We start from the raw sequence: 18,611 nt of genomic DNA on the forward strand, positions 1-18,611 counted from the left end.
ACTAACATAATGCAGACAATTGATGGTTGTTCCTTCAGTTCCCAAACCACAGAATTGCAGGATTTGAAAACTAGGGGGAAAGAAGGAGTAAGGGGGAACATGATAGTAATATTCCAGTATTTGAGGGGCTGCCCCAAAGAGGAGGAGGGGGGGGTCAATTTATTTACCAAAGCACCTGAAAGGCAAGACAAGAAGCAACGGATAGAAACTAATGAAGCAGAGAAGCAACCTGGAATTAAGGAGAAACTTCCTAACAGTGAGGACCATTAATACCAGTGGAACTGCCTGCCACCAGAAATTGTGGGTGCTTCATCCCTGGAAGTTTTTAGAAGAGACTGGATGGAGGAAACTTCATTGTGATGACAAAACTGGATGCAGTACTCCAGGAAGACAAACAGAAACGATCAGAGATTCTCTAAAAATTTATACGTAACCGGCTGGGCAAAGAGGCAGCCCCAGTGTGATCTAAAAAGTTTATTCTCTTTTTGTATCTTGCACAGTCTGTTGGTTGCACGTTGCGCAAACTGTGTTTCTAGGCCCGTTAGCCAAGAAAACAATTCCACGGAGCGGCTGACAGGCAGAAGCCAAGTATCTGTAAATTGTAATTTCTCCGTGGTGATGCTGCCTTTGTTTTTTGTTTTTTCCTCCACGCCAGCTCAATGATTTGGGGGGGTGAATAAATTCTGCACTCTTCCAGTCTCAAGCTGGCCTCTGGTTCCTCTCTTCACAATCTGAGTTGCGCCTAATTGTGGCACGAAAAAGGATGTGCTTTTCCCAAGTGTTGTAGACAATTTGTTAGTGACGGCTTGTGGTCCCGGAGAAGCACTGAAACCACGGCTACTCAGCTGGGTGAGGGCTTCGAGACGGTCCCTTCTCCCCGATGCATGAAGCTGTCATCCCAGCATTTGGCAGGGAGGATGTGTCCGTGACATTTTCACTTCTGGGCTCCCTTTGCCAAAGAACACAGATTTGGATTTAGCTTTTAGCGCCGATGGCTAATGCTTTTTGGTACACCGGAAACCCAAACACAACTCAAGAGTGAATTTTCTGAGCCTGTCTTTCTAGAGAACACGGATGTATCAATTGGATGTAAGGCTGGGTTTTGTTTTGTTTTTGAACTTGTCCATAAGAGAAAAGTCAGAGTTTTAACAGAATAACAGAATAATGAAGTTGGAAGGGGCCTTGGAGGTCTTCTAGTCCAACCCCCTGCCCAAGAAGGTGACCCTACACCATTTCTGACAGATGGCAGTCCAGTCTCTTCTTGAAAGCCTCCAGGGATGAAGCTCCCACAACTTCTGGAGGTGAGTCCTTCCATTGATTAGACCAAGGGTCTTCAAACTTGGCAAGTTTAAGACTTGTGAACTTCAACTCCCAGAATTCCTGAGCTAACAAGAGGAATTCTGGGAGTTGGAAGTCCACAAGTCTTAAAGCTGTCAACTTTGAAGACCCCTGGAATAGATACATAGAGAAAGAGAGGTAGAATAGCTAGAGGGGAGAGAGAGAGAGAGAGAGAGAGAATAGATAGATAAAATAGATAGATAGAGTAGATAGATAGAGAGAGGTAGAATAGCTAGAGGGGAGAGAGAGAGAGAGAGAGAGAGAGAATAGATAGATAAAATAGATAGATAGAGTAGATAGAGAAAGAGAGGTAGAATAGATAGAAAGAGAGAGATAGGATAGATAGAACAGATCAAGGGTCTTCAAACTTGGCAAGTTTAAGACTTGTGAACTTCAACTCCCAGAATTCCTGAGCTAACATGACTGGAGGAGGAATTCTGGGAGTTGAAGTCCACAAGTCTTAAAGCTGTCAAGTTTGAAGACCCCAAGATTAGAATAACAGAATAACATAGTTGGAAGGGCACTTCTAGGTCATCTAGTCCAACCTCCTGCCCAAGCAGGAGGCCCTGCCTACACCATTCCTGACAGATGGCAGTCCAGTCTCTTCTTGAAAGCTTCCAGTGATGAAGCTCCCACAACTTCTGGAGGCAACTTCTGTTCCATGGGTTGATTGTTCCCACTGTCTCCTTATTTCCAAGTTGAATCTCTCTTTGTTCAGTTTCCATCCATTATTCCTTGTCTGACCTTCAGATGCCTTGGAAAATAGCTTGACCCCCTCCTCCTCTCTATGGCAGCCCCTCAGATATTGGAGGACTGCCCTCCTGTCTCCCCTGGTCCTTCTCTTCCCTAGACTAGCCAGGCCCAGTTCCTGCAACTGTTCATCGTATGTTTCAGCCTCCAGTCCCCTAATCATCCTAGTTGCTCTTCTCTGCATGCTTTCCAAAATAAAAGCAAGGTTGCATCCGATTCTTAGCGAGATGGAAGGCAGTTAGGACAGTGTTAAAAAAACATTGACTTGGCAACCAGCACGTATTTATAATGGTTGCAATGTCCCAGGATCACCTGATCATCACCTGTGATTTTCCCAACCAGCTTCCAATAAGCAGTCCGGGGAACAACAGGATTTGCTTAATGTCCACTGGGTTCACTTAGCAACACTGGTGATTCGCTTAATGACCCCAGTTTAAAAAAAAAGATTGTTAAAAACAAGACACACCTCACTTAATGTCTGCTTCATTTAGCAATAGAAGTACCTGTAATTGCCAAGAAAATGATGCACTGTTTCCAGAATGGAGGTTTGCTTTAAAGAAGGCAGTGCCTTTCATTTATATTTCCTGTGCTTCCAGCTTAATTATAGTCAGTGAGATTCCTCCCCAGACTGATATGTAATTAATTCTCTCCTTCTGTCTCATTAAACAGGAAGTTTGGGAGGACTGTGCAAACTATGCCCCAAAGTTTCTTGAGGCTGGAAGCTTTAATTATGCATTTGGGTCTTAGCTCAAAAGTGCTTTTTTTTCAAACGGCAACTGGACTTTTTTTTCTTTGAAAACCTTTAGCTTCTCATCGCAAAAGCTTCGTCAGTGAAGAATGCCCAGGTATAGCACAGGTGAAACCTGGCTTAATGCCAGTAACTGTTAGAGGGATCTTGGAGTCCTAGTGGACAGACATTTAAATATGAGCCAGATGTGTGCTACAGCTGCCAAAAAAGCCAACACAGTTCTAGGCTGCATCAACAGAGGGATAGAATCAAGATCACATGAAGTGTTAATTCCACTTTATAAGGCCTTGGTAAGGCCACATTTGGAATACTGCATCCAGTTTTGGTCGCCACGATGTAAAAAAGAGACTCTAGAAAGAGTGCAGAGAAGAGCAACAAAGAGGATTAGGGGGCTGGAGACTATATATCTATATATATATATTAGGGGGTTGGACTAGAAGACCTCCAAGGTCCCTTCCAAATATTATCCTCTAATTCTTTTAATCAGTGAAACAGCTTGTCTCCAGAAGTCCTGAGTGCTCCACCACTAGAGGTTTTTTAAAAAGAAATTGGGCAGCAGCTGGTTTGAGACAGTATAGGGTCTCCTGCTGGAGCAAGGGGCTCGACTAGATGACCTCCAAGGCCCCTTCCAACCTATTGTTCTACGTTCAATGCTTAACTGCCCCCCTCCTCTGCTGCTACAATCTCCCTGCTCTAAGATGAGCCAAGCACCATCTCCGGGATCCTGAAGGTCACTGCCGCCAAAGCTTATATATATCAACACGCTGACATTTTGCCACTGTGCTTTCTGTCCCGGTTGCAATCATCTCTTAACATTTATTTAATGTGCCTCTCCTTTGTGGCTCACAGCGCTGGGCTGATGGGTTTCCACGTTCCCCTTGGAAGGACAAACACTGATGTGTCTCCTTCAAGCCAAACTCTTTAGACTGCACCCCCGTCAGCGAGTCACCAAAAAGCAGCGAATCCTGGGCAGAAAAAAACGACGCATACGCGGGAGACGGAGGCTTTGCTAACCACTAGGACACGCAGCCGCCTCTCGAAATGGGGAGACGGCGTTCTAAAAAAAAGAAAGAAATGAAATTAACATTCTCCTCAGAGGAAGGAAGCCCTGGAGCTGGAGGGAAAAAAAAGGGGGGATTTATCTTGTGCACCACCTACTCCAGGGGTGTTCAAACTTGGCAGCTTTAAGGCTTGTGGACTTCAACTCCCTGTGATGACCCAAAGGGGCGTGGCACAAAGGCAACACAGTCAAATAATCAGTAGGAGTCCCTTTATTAGCTCCAACTTTGCCCCCCATGTCCTGGTTAACCTTCTGGGCTGGAGAAAAACTCTTCCAGGAAATTGATTTGTTGTGTTGGTTGGGACCAAATTAGAGGCTTCAAAAAAAAATATCCACCTTCGAGAAGATGTTTACATCTGATAGAAAGAGTCTGGCCAGCTGATTCGAAGGATGGGAGTCCACCATCATCTGTTGCATACCCCATTTCCGGATCCTGTCTCCTTCGGGTCAGCTGAGCCCCGACGATGTTGGAAGTTAAAACCCACCCCACCCACCGCTCCTAGAAAAATGAAATATTTTAGGATATACTAAAAAGACAGAATATTTCCCCCTAAAAGAGAGGTAGAAACTCAAGAGAGGCAGAAACTCACCCACCCACCCCCGCTAATGGGCCATTAAGGCCTGGGCCAGTCTATTCTACATAACAAAGATCTACCTCCTTCCTTCGGGCAGAGCCATTTAATTGCCCTTCATTGCACCACCTTAACTTACCACACCTGTATATGGTTTGCCAACTGCACAGGGGCAGATAGGACAGAGCTCCAGAAGGTTAACATCATTGCCCAGAGGATCACTGGGTTGCCCTCTCCCCTCTTTGGAAGAGCTTTAGAGCTCCCGCTGCCTTAAGGAAGTTCAAAACATTCGCACAGATCCATCTCATCCTGGGCACCTTTTTTTTTATTGAACTATTACCATCTGGCAGACGGGACAGGATAATAATAAAAACAAGGACAAATAGGCTGAAAAAAACAGCTTCTATCCCAGGGCAGGAAACTCTTGAATTCTACTGTAGGGTGCAATATTCATGCAATATTATAGGGGTTTTCAATTCAACTGTATAGAATGTGAAGGAGGTGTGCTTGTGTTTTATTTTTATACTTATAATGTCATGGGGTTTAATTTCGTTGCACAAGGTGCAAGGACCGCAAAGTAAAAACTAAACTTGAAACCCGCCAAGTTTCAACCAAACTTAGCACAACCTAAAACGCTAGCTATGACCTCGGACAGCAAAACCGATCAGGATGCTCTTCCTGTGCCGCCAAGAAGTTCAAAAACGCAGGGAACTCACAGCACCTCTTCCCTTTTCTGCCCAGGAACCCGTCCCGTTCATCGATAAACCATCTTTCCAAGTGGCTTCCATGCACCTAGTGTCTTCCCCCTCCCCCACACACACACACTTGGAACTGAACCCAGAAGGATATTTCTTCCAACACTGAGAAAGCAAGAATTGGGGGTTTAGAAAAAAAAACAAGGGCAGAAAACGCCTCTCCCCAGCCAGCTTGCTGCTGCCTTTTAAAGAGCGGCGGTAATAAGAAAAGAGCAAATATTGACCGTCGTTGCTGGCTGGCTGGCTGCGGAGCAAACATCTGGGTGCAATTCCCAACGACAAGATTACGGAGAGTGCGGCAGCCCGGCAGCCTTCTGTCTGAGATGCAGATTTTATTTTATTTTTATCGCCCCTGAACCGTGCTTGCGATAATCGAAGGATTGTGTGAGATAGTTTCTTTCCCCCTGGGAAGCTGCCAGCGCAGCGACATTTTTTGTTTTTGTTAAGAGGCAAACATCTGGCCCATCGGAGAGGGATGGTCGGGAGGTTTCTTTGGGTTGTGTTCCTAGCCCCTACCACCAAGATTAACGTTTGTCTAACAACCCAGAAGCAAACAATAGTCCAAGCAAGTTAACGGCAAACAGCCCAATGAAGAAGACATCAAGCCCATGTGCACCCAACAGGGATGGGGCCAGCCGCTGTATATAAGCTAACCATCTTTTTGAAACCCTTTTTCTAAATGTGAGCACACCGGCCCACATCAACAATGAAATTCTGTTGCTGGGTCTCAAAGAAACTATATATCTACCTATAGACATAAATAACACACACATATATACACGTTCTATCTATCATCTATATCATTATCTATCTACCTACCTACCTACCTACCTATCTACCTTTCTATCTCTCATCTATATCTATTATCTATCATCTATCTATCCATCCATCCATCTATCCATCCATCCATCTACCTACCTTTCTATCTATCATCTATATCTATCATTATCCATCTATCATCTATATCATTATCTATCTATCTATCTATCTATCTATCTATCTATCTATCTATCAATCTATCTATCTACCTACCTACCTATCTACCTACCTACCTACCTACCTTTCTATCTATCATCTATATCTATCATCTATCTATCCATCCATCCATCTATCCATCCATCCATCTACTTACCTTTCTATCATCTATATCATTATCTATCTATCATCTATATCATTATCTATCTATCTATCTACCTACCTACCTATCTATCTACCTACCTACCTTTCTATCTCTCATCTATATCTATTATTATCTATCATCTATCTATCCATCCATCCATCTATCCATCCATCCATCTACCTACCTTTCTATCTATCATCTATATCTATCATTATCTATCTATCATCTATATCGTTATCTATCTATCTACCTACCTCTTTCTATCTATCATCTATCTATCTATCCATCTATCCATCCATCCTACCTACCTTTCTATCTATCATCTCTATCATTATCTATCTATCATCTATCCTTTCTATCTATCATCTATATCTATTATTATCTATCTATCTATCTATCTATATCCATATCATCATCATCTATCCATCCATCCATCATCCATCCATCCATCTACTACCTTTCTATCATCTATATCATTATCTATCTATCATCTATATCATTATCTCTCTATCTCTATCTCTATCTCTCTACCTACCTACCTACCTACCTATATACCTATCTATCTATCCATCTATCTACCCACCTACCTACCTACCTTTCTATCTCTCATCTATATCTATTATTATCTATCATCTGTCTATCCATCCATCCATCTACCTACCTTTCTATCTATCATCTATATCTATCATTATCTATCTATCATCTATATCATTATCTATCTATCTATCTACCTACCTACATACCTTTCTATCTATCATCTATATCTATTATTATCTATCATCTATCTATCTATCCATCCATCCATCTATCTATCCATCCATCTACCTACCTTTCTATCTATCATTTATATCTATCATTACCTATCTATCATCTGTCTATCCATCCATCTATCCATCTTTTCCACTGTCCTCATCACTCTCTCTACTGCCTTCCTGTCTGAAGCAGTAATGCTTCCAAATCAGACTGTAATGCAATATGAGACAAGATGCATATCAAATCTGTTCAGTCTTCTAATGAACTTCATAATTAATAGAAAATTCTAGGAAATACAGCTCATATCATTCACACCATGAACCACCAGCAAAGCTCTGCAAACACACATGTTTTTTCCCCATTGCAAATCAGATAAGATAAGACAACCTTTATTGTCATTTTTTACTGTGGGCACTCTGGCACACATTAAACATGAAATTCTGTTGCCTGCACTCAAAAGTGTACACATACATAACACACATATATACATGCTATATACATATAGCATGCTACACCCATGCATATCAATACATGTAAATGTTAATCACTGTCCACTTTGAATACGTAGCAGAAAGGGGAAAGTTGAGAGTTCACAAGATTGATGCTACATGGAACAAAACTGTGACCGAATCTGGATGTTCTGCTTCGGGTACCACAAAGCCCCATCCTCCCAGAAGGTAACAAGGAAAACAGGTCGTGGAGAGGATGTGTAGCATCCCAGACAATCCCACGGACCCTGCTCAAGCATCACTTATGTGCCACGTCCTGGCTAGAAGGGAGTGAACTGCCAATAATATTTTCTGCTGTCCTCACCACTCCCTCCCTCGCCTTCCAGTCTGAAGCAGGGATGATTCCAAACCAGACAGTCATGCCATACAACAGGATGCTCTCATATCAACAGAAAGTAATCCCACTCCTTTCTAGCACTGATGATGTTACCTAGTTGGGTAACGAAACGTCTGAAAGAAAACAACCAAGTTTTCCATAGTTCAACCCTGAGCATCAAACATTCTCCTCTCTTAGTCCCTATCTCTCCACCAGCCAAAATAGCAGAGCAAACCCATACTTTTAGCAATGGCAAACATCCCTGGCCCCAAAACTCTACAGCTAGTCCTCAACGTATGGCCATAACTGAGCCCTCAATTATGGTTGCAAATCATTGCAGTCATAAGTCAAAGCATCAAGTAACCGGACCTGATTTTTCTATTTTATTTTATTTTGCAATGGTCGCTTAAGTGAACGCCACAGCTGTTACAAATCCCTTTTCCCCCCACCATGGGTATTTTTTGCCAGAAAATGGAAGTAAACGCTGGAAACCGACAAAAAGGTGCCATAAGTTGTGGTCACATGACTGTGGGACCCTACAAACAGGTGAATCAGGTGTCCACTGCCCAAAATATGATCATGTGACTGCAAGTAATTGTGGGTGAGCGGCCGTTGTAACTTCAAAAATGGGTTGTTAAGTAGCTTTTGGGGTGGGGGTTCAGCATACCTTCGAATGGTTATTAAATGAATGTTTGTAAATCAAAGATTATCTGTAGCTTACAGACATTCTGTCACAAGCCTCCTTCCATTTCTATTATTAATCTCCCCTGGGGTTCCATCCCTACTACTACAAGACCGAAACCAACACCCATTTTCACCCAGAGATGGGATTCGAAAATCCCAACAACCGGTTCTCTGCCTGGTTGCTGGGTGGGTGTGCCATGGTGGGCGTGGCCTACCGGAACTTCCGGGAGGGCCGCTATTTACCTTCCCCAGAGTCCGGAGGCTTCCCTCGGGCCTCTGGGAGGGTGAAAATGACCTCCCCGGGCTCCGGAGGCCCTCAGGAAGCCGGAAACAGGCCCGTTTCCAGACTTCCGGAACTTCCGGGAGGGCCATGGTGGGCGTGGCCTACCGGAACTTCCGGGAGGGCCGCTATTTACCTTCCCCAGAGTCCGAAGGCTTCCCTCGTGCTTCTGGGAAGGTGAAAATGACCTCCCCGAGCTCCGGAGGCCCTCAGGAAGCCGGAAACAGGCCCGTTTCCAGACTTCCGGAACTTCCGGGAGGGCCATGGTGGGCGTGGCCTACCGGAACTTCCGGGAGGGCCGCTATTTACCTTTCCCAGACTCTGGAGGGTTCCCTCGGGCCTCTGGGAGGGCAAAAACGGCCTCCCCCGGGCTCCAGAGGCCCTCCGGAAGCCGGAAACAGGCCCATTTCCGCAACTTTTGGAAGGGTCATTTTTCGCCCTCCCAGAGCCTCCACACGGACCCTGCACTTACCTGCATCCAAAAGAGGCCATTAGGGACTCCTAGGAGGGGTGGGGTGAAGTGGGCATGGCCAGCCGGTCAGCTCAACAACCGATTCGGTGAACCAGATGTAAATTTAACACCCGGTTCGCCCAAAACGGCCCAAAATGGCTGAATCTCACCCCTGTTTTCACCCGTTCAGTTTCAAAACCCTTGAGCAGTCTTTCTCAAACATGAGAAAGAAACTTTAAGATCTGTGGACTACTATTCCCAGAATTCCTCAGCCAGTTAGGACATGTAGTTCACACATCTTCCTGGCTGGGGAATTCTGGGAGTTGAAGTCCTCGCTTCTTCAAACATGCTGGCTGGGAATTCTAGGAGTTCAAATCTGCATATTTTACAGCCTGCTGGCTGGGTAATTCTGGGAATTGAAGTCCATGCATTTGAAAGTATACTGGCTGGGGAATTCTGGGAGTTAAAGTCACGTTTCTTCAAGCATGCTGGCTGAGTAATTTGAAAAGTTGAAATCTACACACTTTAAAGCCTGCTGCCTGGGGAATTCTGGGAATTGGAGTCTATGCATTTTAAGCATGCTGCCTGGGGAATTCTGGGAGCTGAAGTCTATGCGTTTGAAAGCCTGCCACCTGGGGAATTCTGGGAGTATCAGTCCACCCATCTTAAAACATGCTGGCTGGGGAATTCTAAAAGTTGAAATCTACACACTTTTAAAGCCTGCAGTCTGGGGAATTCTGGGAGTTGAAGTCCTCACTTCTTCAGCCATGCTGGCTGGGAAATTCTAAAAGTTGAAAGTCCAGCCATCTTCAAGCCTGCTGGCTGGGGAATTATGGGAATTGAAGCCCACCATCTTCAAGCTGCCAAGGTTGAGAAAGACTTGAGGGGAGGCTGCTCACCGGTAGTGGAGCCGTTGTCCATCGGAGCCGTAGTCTCGGTAGAGTTCGTATTCCTTTTCAAAAACTCCAGGCGGCGAAGAGCTGTGGACGAGAGTCGAGAAAAGCCAAGGATGAAAAGCAAGAACAAAGAAACCACCTGGGAATTTCATGCATGCAACATGAAAATGCTCAGTTGTTGCAACAATTCAATAAGGACAAGATTCAGCAGTCTGCCTGCATTTCAAAGACAAAGGCCAATCTTTGCAAAACCTCCAAGTAGCCTCAACGACCCTCCAAAAGGATGCAAATGACCAGCTGTCTGCAAGGAGTATCAATCCTTCCATTTCCCACCATTGTTGTGGTTCGCCGGCAGCAGGTGGTGACGGCTAAGACCTCTGACAGCGAGGACTCGGACGAGGGGCCTGCGTGGGATGCAGGGATGGGGCCAGGACTTTCAGAGGAGTTGGGTGCTACCTTTGGAGGTCGTGGAGTCTGGCAGCAGTGAGGAAGAGTCCCCCGAGGAGCCTGTGCCCAATGGGCGTGCACGCAGGGCTGCTCGAAGGAAAGAGCAGCTGAAGCAGCACGGGAGACTCAGGAGTAAGGCTGGAAGGTGATGGTCCCTCCCTTAAGAGATCATGGTGTCTCCCCCCTGCCAGGTAAGTGGAGCATGTCCTTTTATATTGCCCTATATATAACGCAGGCAGATCTAAATTATTGTCTCTCCTTGAAACAGACCCTTCTACACCCAATGTTAGTCATTTGTTCTTATATTGTCGAGGGGATGGCTCCTCATACATCACTTCTCAGGTTTCCAAAAAATTTTTAAGAGCTGCAACCATCAGAGAACGCTGTAATTCCCCTTAGTTAAGTTTTTGGTGACCAATTGTTCATGATTAATTTTCCCATGTTCTTCTTTTGTTGTATTTGTGTTTTAGTCTGTGACCGCAAATAAAGTATTATTATTATTATTATTATTATTATTATTATTATTATTATTATTATTATTATTATTATTATTATTATTATTATTATTACCCTTAAGAGATAAAAGCCAGCTGAGAAACCAGAGTCCCTTGCAGGAAGCAAAGAAGTTTTTGCACTCAAGCCTTGTGGACGTTCGGATTATCTTGGTTGGTGTTTGGAGACTCTTCGTGTTTGAAATATTCCTTAGTAACTTTATCTAGTGTTCTTGGCAGCCTTGCACAACCTTGGCAAGGCTCGTTCTTATCAGAGACAATTAGTTCGAAACAGCCTTTTAACCAGGAAGGAACGGAATTCATAAAAAACAATTAAAAGGTTTTGCTGTTACCTCTGTTTCATGTTTGTTTCCTTGGAACAAGGTTTGGGTCAGAACATGTTCATTTTGTGACTGTTCAAAGTTCAAAATGTGACTTCTAAACCATTTTTCACACTTAACGACCACTGCAACATCTCCGCTGTCAGAAAAGGGCAACTAAGCTTTAAAGTTGGCGTAGGCCTCTGCCTAATTGAAGGCCTTAAATTAAATATATATAATAATGCCGGCTGAGCTGATTTTGCAGGCACAGCAACATGTTTGCTATCTGCTACTTCTGCAAAAAGCATATATTTGCTGGACAATCAAAAACAGGAGCTACTTTGGATCACGAATGTCTGGGACATTGAGAAAAGGGGGAACTGAAAGTAGCAGGCGGTACACGAGTTGGCATATACCTAAAAGCGGGTATTAAGTGATGGGGCAGTATAAGGGAATAGGGAAGTGCATCCAGTAAGATTACATACATGCATTGTGCGGAAATGAATACGCTTCCTATGGAGTTGCAAGAGAAGGAAAAAAGAGAATTCTATACGGTCTGGGAGAATTTATATACTTGGATAGATAACAGGAATAATAGATAATATATCATGTAAATATGAATAATGCATATATGTGTATAGATATGAATAATGGAAGATGGGGGGAAAAACGATGCTACAATGCATTGCAAAAATTGTAAACACGTTTTATGTGTTTTTGTACTGTAAAACTTTAATAAAATTTATGTTAAAAAAATCACTGGAAGTTTTAAATAAGAGATGGGACAGCCACTCGCCTCAAATTATATAGGGCCTCCTGCTTGAACAGGGGGTTGGACTAGAAGACCTCCAAGGTCCCTTCCAGCCCTAGTCTGATTCTGAAGGATTATCTTCACATACCAAGGACCCTAGAAAGCCATCTTCCAAGGTGGGCCCTCATTCCCAGCTGGGAGGGAGGGAGGAAAGAAGGAAGGATAGATGGATGGATAGAAGGAAAGAAGGCTAGGAAGAAGGCAGGGAGGGAGGGAGGGAGGGAGGGAGGGAGGAAGGAAGGAAGGAAGGAAGGAAGGAAGGAAGGAAGGAAGGAAGGAGGAACATAAGTAGAAGGTAGGTAATAAGGAAGGAAGGAGGAAGGAGGGAGAGGACATAATAAGGAAGGGAGGAGGGAAAGGAACGAAAGAAGGATGGATAGATGGATGGATAGGAAAGAAGGATAGGAAGCAGGCAGGCAGGCAGGCAGGGGTACCTGTATATCTGCCCACACACTTCCATGCATACCCAGACAACCCCTTCCTAGCCCACTATTAACATTTAACAATTCTTTCCATTAATTCATCGCTTCCAAAGCTTTCCAAGCACTTCAGATCCGTAATCCTGTAACGCAGATCAAGGCAGAGATGCCATCGGGGATGGCAAAGGGGGAGGAAGTTCTCTCCTGCTTCTAGAACATCCCGTACGATTTAAAACAAAAATAAAAATAAAATAAAATTCCAGAGCCCAGGGTGGGCTAGATCCCATTAGAGCTTAATTAGAGTCGGAGACTCACCTGGGGCATTCAGCCTTTCGATTCACACAGCCATTAAAATTTTCTTGCCAGGTGGTTTATTATTTTTAATGGAATTAAGTGCGCGTTTAAGCGGCTCTTATGTTTTCCCAGCGTGCCTGGAATTTGTGTCTCTGAAAAACAAGGCTGGAAAAAACGCTTCTTGTGGGCCCCAGGAGAAATGGTCCACATCCAAGTTTCGTGCCCCTTCCCAGCCCCAGGCAAGCTACCATATTCCTGACCCAGAGAATAATCTACATTTGATGCAATTCTGTTAAGGTCTTGGGGTTTAAGAGCCGACCAGCAGTGAAGCTGACCAGATGTGGCTGATGCAATAGCAATAGAATCAGCATAGCATGGGTATTTTCCTTTAAGGCTGGGGATGGTTCTATCCCTTTAAAAGCTGTTTATATAAAGGGAGCCATTAGAGGGCGTGTTCTCTCTCCTTGTGTCCGGAATTCATTACAGAGTTCTCTGTGTAGAATTTATTTATTTTTATTTTTATTTTATTTATTTATTTGATTTGTCAATTGTTTACAAGATAATAAGTACAAGTGTATACATAGTTGTGAATATATGAAATGGGTACATATAAGAAAAATAAAATAAGAGAAACAATAGGACAGGGACGGTAGGCACGTTGGTGCGCTTTATGCACGCCCCTACAGACCTCTTAGGAAAGGGGTGAGGTCAATAGTAGACAGTCTAAGGTTAAAGTTTTTGGGGTTTGGGGAAGAGACTACAGAGTCGGGTAGAGTATTCCAGACATTGACCACTCTATTGCTGAAGTCGTATTTCCTGCAATCAAGTTTGGTGCGGTTTACTTTGAGTTTGTATCTGTTGTGTGCTCTTGTGTTGTTATGGTTAAAGCTGAAGTATTCATTGACAGGTAGGACATTGCAATGTATGATTTTATATACCATGCTTAAGTCGGACCGAAGACGGCGTAATTCGAGGTTTTCTAGTTTTAGAATTTCGAGTCTGGTGGCGTAAGGTATTCTATAACGGGTAGAAGAGTGGAGAACTCTTCTTGTGAAATACTTCTGGACTTTCTCAATTGTGTTAATATCACATACGTGATAAGGATTCCAGACTGATGAACTGTATTCGAGTATTGGTCTAGCAAATGTTTTGTATGCTCTGGTTAGTAGTGAGATATTACCAGAGAAAAAGCAACGTAGGATTAGGTTAACAACTCTTAATGCCTTTTTGGCTATGTAGTTGCAGTGAGCTCTAGCACTTAGATCATTAGAGGTGAGTATTCCCAGGTCCTTTACAGAGCTTGGGTCATCAACAAGATCTTGACTATTCAGTTTGTATTTTATTTTCTGATTTTTTTACCAATATGTAAGACAGAGCATTTATTTGTTGAGATTTGGAGTTGCCATATGTTAGACCATTCAGATACATAGTCTAGATCTTTTTGAAGGGTAGTAGTATTGTCTGTGGTATTGAACAGCTTTACATCATCAGCGAAGAGGATGCAGTTGTTCTTAGTATGATCACAGAGGTCATTCATGTAGAGTATGAAGAGAGTTGGTCCTAGAACACTGCCTTGGGGGACACCACTGTTGACAGGTACAGAATTTGATAGGACGCTCCCAATTTTGACCATTTGTTGTCTGTTTGACAGGAATGCTTCTATCCAGTTATGCAGTTGTCCGGAGATACCGTAAGATTTTAGTTTTAGGAGTAGTTTGTCGTGGTACCACTGAATCAAAGGCTTTGCAGAAGTCTATGTAGATTGCGTCTATTGCTTTGCCCTGGTCGAGTTGAGTAGTCCATATGTTTTTGCAGTGTAAGAGTTGCAGATTACAGGATAGTTTGTTTCTGAAACCAAATTGTTTATTGGAGAGTAGGTTGTTTGTCTCTAAATGGAGGATGATGGATTGGTTAATAATTGATTCCATGACTTTACAGGTGACGCAGCATAAGGAGATTGGCCTGTAATTTTCAACTAGGCTTGGGTCTCCTTTTTGAAGATGGGAATGACTGTGGCTTGTAACCATAGGTTGGGCAAGGAGCTGGTTCTGAAAGATCTTTCAAAGATTATGCTTAGAGGTTTGGCTATGGCAGCGGATAGTTTTCTTAAGAAGTAGGCACATATTCCATCCGGTCCAATAGATAGAGATGGTTTTAGGTTGCGTAGTGCTTTTCAACGTTGTCTACTGTAAAATCGATATGTATTAGATCATTATTGTTGTCTGTGGTACGGCTAGGAAACATTGGGAATTAAGAATTAAGAAGAAGACTGATTGCTTGTAAGGTATTTTGCCTACCACGTATATCTCTGTATATTGTCTTGTACATAAACTACTGTTAAATGTCTAAGTGTGTGCTCTGTTTTGCTCCTGGGTTGTCTCACAATAGCAGTCACGTGCTGCAAACGCTTTGACAAATTCAGGGGTTCAAATCCTGAAACAGTATTTGCTGTGTGAGTAAGGAGGAGACAGCAAGGAGCCTGGGCGTGGCTTAGCTCAACTGTTCTGTATTAAACCTGCTTGGTTCTCTGAAACTGAAACGGAAACTCCTCTGCTTGTGTTTTGCCTTTGGAAGAGATTTCTTTTCAGGTGGGGAGGGGAGTAGAACTCCTTAGCATCAGAGCATGTTAATAATATAGGAAATACTCTAAATGATCTGAGGGTCATTTCCAAAAATCCTTTCTCAGTGAGCACCTAGAAGCCAAGAGAAACATACGTGCCCAATAAATAAAGTTTGTAGGCTTTAGGGTTCTGGAGATTTTGTGATGATACATGAGTGGTATTTCACATACAGATAGGTAGGTAGGGAGATATTATTATTGCTATTAATTTATGTGTTAGTATATTATTAGCATTGTTATCAATTAATGGGTTAATATTTATTATAGTATTAGTTAGGGTTTTTGTTTTCTTGGAAGTGGTATACCCTGTCAATACGCTGTATTCAAAAATGTTCATAAATAAAATACTTTTTAAAAAAAGAGTTAGCAAAACACCAAAAAGGCTGGAAGGAAGGGGGGAAAACGCACAACCTCCCTGGGACAGCATGAACGCACAAGAACATCAAGAGCTGTCAGGACTCTTCGTTCTGCCCGGAAGAAGCTGTCAGCACATGGCAGAAGGGGGGAGAGGGAAGCACTGATGCCCCGGGGTCCTCTCGACCTTCTATGCTCTGATAATTGTCTGCGTTGCATCCTGCGAAGCAGGCTCCCTCCGACTTGGCAGTATCAGGATGCAATTTTCAGCATGGGTGGAGGCTGGCACCTCTGACGTGATCTGGAGGGCACCGGGTTGGGATATGGGGGTGGGGGGTGGGGAGAATAGGACCGACCCATTGCTCCCATCCTTACAAAATCAGAATCAGAAATCAGAATCCAGCTGCAAGGGACCTTGGAGGTCTTCTAGTCCAGCCCCCTGCTCAAGCAGAAGAGCAGGGGGAGAAACAGGTAGTCCTTGGCTTATGACCACACAGGTAGTTTCTGACTTTCATCCACAACTGGTATAGGCATCATTCTGTATTTATCATGTTATATTAGATAGTGTCTATTGGAGGTGGTGACCCCCTGAGAGCGGCATGCAGCGAAATTCCACTTTACTGTATGCCGATTAGGTGTGCATTCAAAGTGACAATAAAGTTTATTATTCTATTCTATTCCTAGTCCATTCCATTCTATTATCTTTGTTTTGTATTCTATTCTGTTCTATTCTCTGTATTTTGTATATTCTATTCTCTGTATTTTGTATATTCTATTCTCTGTTCTGTTCTCTGTATTTTGTATATTCTATTCTCTGTTCTGTTCTTTTCTCTGAATTTTGTATATTCTATTCTATTCCCTGTATTTTGTATATTCTATTCTCTGTTCTATTCTGTTCTCTGTGTTTTGTATATTCTATTCTTTTCTCTGTATTTTGGATATTCCCTTCCCTTCCCTATTTTCTATTCTATTATTCTATTCTATTCTATCCCACAATTTCTGTTGATAAGCCGGACAGGTGTTCAATTAGTTTTTACAGTCAGTTTCTGGCCACTGTTGTTAAGTGAATCACTGCAGTTCTTAAGTTCATTACACAATCGGTAAGTGAACCTGGGCTTCCCCATGGACTTTGCTTGTCGGAAGGTCGCCAAAGGGGATCACGTGAGCCCCGGTCTCTGCAACTGTCATAAATATGAGTCATGTGTCTGAATTTTGATTGCGTGACCATGGGAATGCGACGAACAGCTGAAGGGGTGGGAGTGTGGCTCCGTTGGCTGTGGAGGAAACTGGGGAAGGGCAAGTCTGGCTGGGCAGAGCAGGGAGATGTAGAACAAGGGAGAGGGAGTCCAGAGGAAGACCCAGGCCCACTCCCTCTTCATCCTAGGGCACACAGGGAGGAACGGAGAAGGGAGCAATGTGGGTTGCATGGCTTACGGGGGAGGAAAGGGCCCTGATTCCCTTCATTAGCCATAGCTGGGAAGACAGTTGATAAGAAAGGCAGGCTGCGTGCAGCAGGCTGCTGGGAGCAAATGTGACTTTATCCTGTGTGGTCTTTGCATCTGTGTTCCTGGCATCTTCCCAACTGTGTGAGTTTTGCTGTACCTTCAAGTTTGAAATTCTTGCTCCTGCCCTGCCAAACTAATTACTTCAGTTTGGCTTGTTTGGACTTTAAGTTACAGTTTGTATTGCTCATGTTTTGGACTTAATTTTCTGCAGTCAAAGGCTGTTCCTGGGAGAGTTTTTTCTCCAGCCAGAAGGTAACCAGGACATTGGGGGCAAATTTGGAGATAATAAAGAGACTCTTATTGCTTATCTAATTGTGTTGCCTTCATGGCACGCCCCGGGTCATCACACTTGCCTTCATGTGCATCCCAACCTCACACACACACACCTTTCCCCAGCATTTGCACAGAGACATTGGCACTTGTGGCAAATCTGCACGCCTGCCACTCCCTGGCACACGAGAGAACGGCCTCCCCAACTCCGAGCTTTTAAGAAAACTTGTGTGTCTTTGTTTCCAATAAAAATACACAACAGCCAATTCATAACAAAAATGTACAATTACTTATTAAGAGAAAGTTGTTAAAGGATCTATGATAGCCTTGGCAAGCAATTTGGGTTATAGTATTCAATTAGAAGAATGGGAAAAATTGTGGACTAAAAATTATAAATTAACCATGTCTGCTTGCCTACAAGGAAAATCTTTATAAAATGTTTTATCATTGGCATCTAGCACTGGCAACATTGGCAAAAATATATCCAAACATGAGTCCAGAATGCTGGAAATGTAAGCACAAACAGGGTACCTTCTTTCATATGCGGTGGTCATGCCCCGAAACAAGAAAATATTGGACCAAAATAAGGAATTGGTTGCAGGAAATTATCGGTCTCCAAATTGAGTTTAAACCTGAAACGTTTCTATTAGGAATAATTAGAGGAGTATTTGATAAAGGAACTAAAGATATCATAGTACATATATTGACTGCGGCAAGAATTGCGTATGCACAGTGGGAAGCTAGATAGTGCCCCCTCTGAAAGTATGATAATAAAGCGATGGATTGTGCAGTGATGGTTCAACTCACATTGGAACTGCAAGATAGAGAAGATGCGGAATATTATACAG

The 18,611-nt window shown here is 43.3% G+C and overlaps 1 protein-coding gene across 3 annotated transcripts in view; it reads right to left on the reverse strand.

Moving 5' to 3' along the window:
- Positions 1-18,611, reverse strand: part of ARHGAP39 (Rho GTPase activating protein 39) — a 162,227-nt gene that overhangs the window by 60,768 nt on the left and 82,848 nt on the right. For all 3 annotated transcript variants that reach the window (XR_015748307.1, XM_087958886.1, XM_087958885.1), the window contains exon 3: positions 10,236-10,316. Coding sequence is in view for 2 of the 3 variants with exons in the window: in XM_087958886.1 (XP_087815012.1) it covers positions 10,236-10,316 (81 nt within the window). In the remaining variant the exon portion in view is untranslated. The remainder of the gene's footprint in view (positions 1-10,235; positions 10,317-18,611) is intronic.

Source organism: Notechis scutatus, chromosome 3 (assembly GCF_049901735.1).
Source record: "Notechis scutatus isolate UNSWTSFEM ecotype Mainland chromosome 3, rNotScu1.2, whole genome shotgun sequence".
Classification (NCBI taxonomy): domain Eukaryota; kingdom Metazoa; phylum Chordata; class Lepidosauria; order Squamata; family Elapidae; genus Notechis; species Notechis scutatus.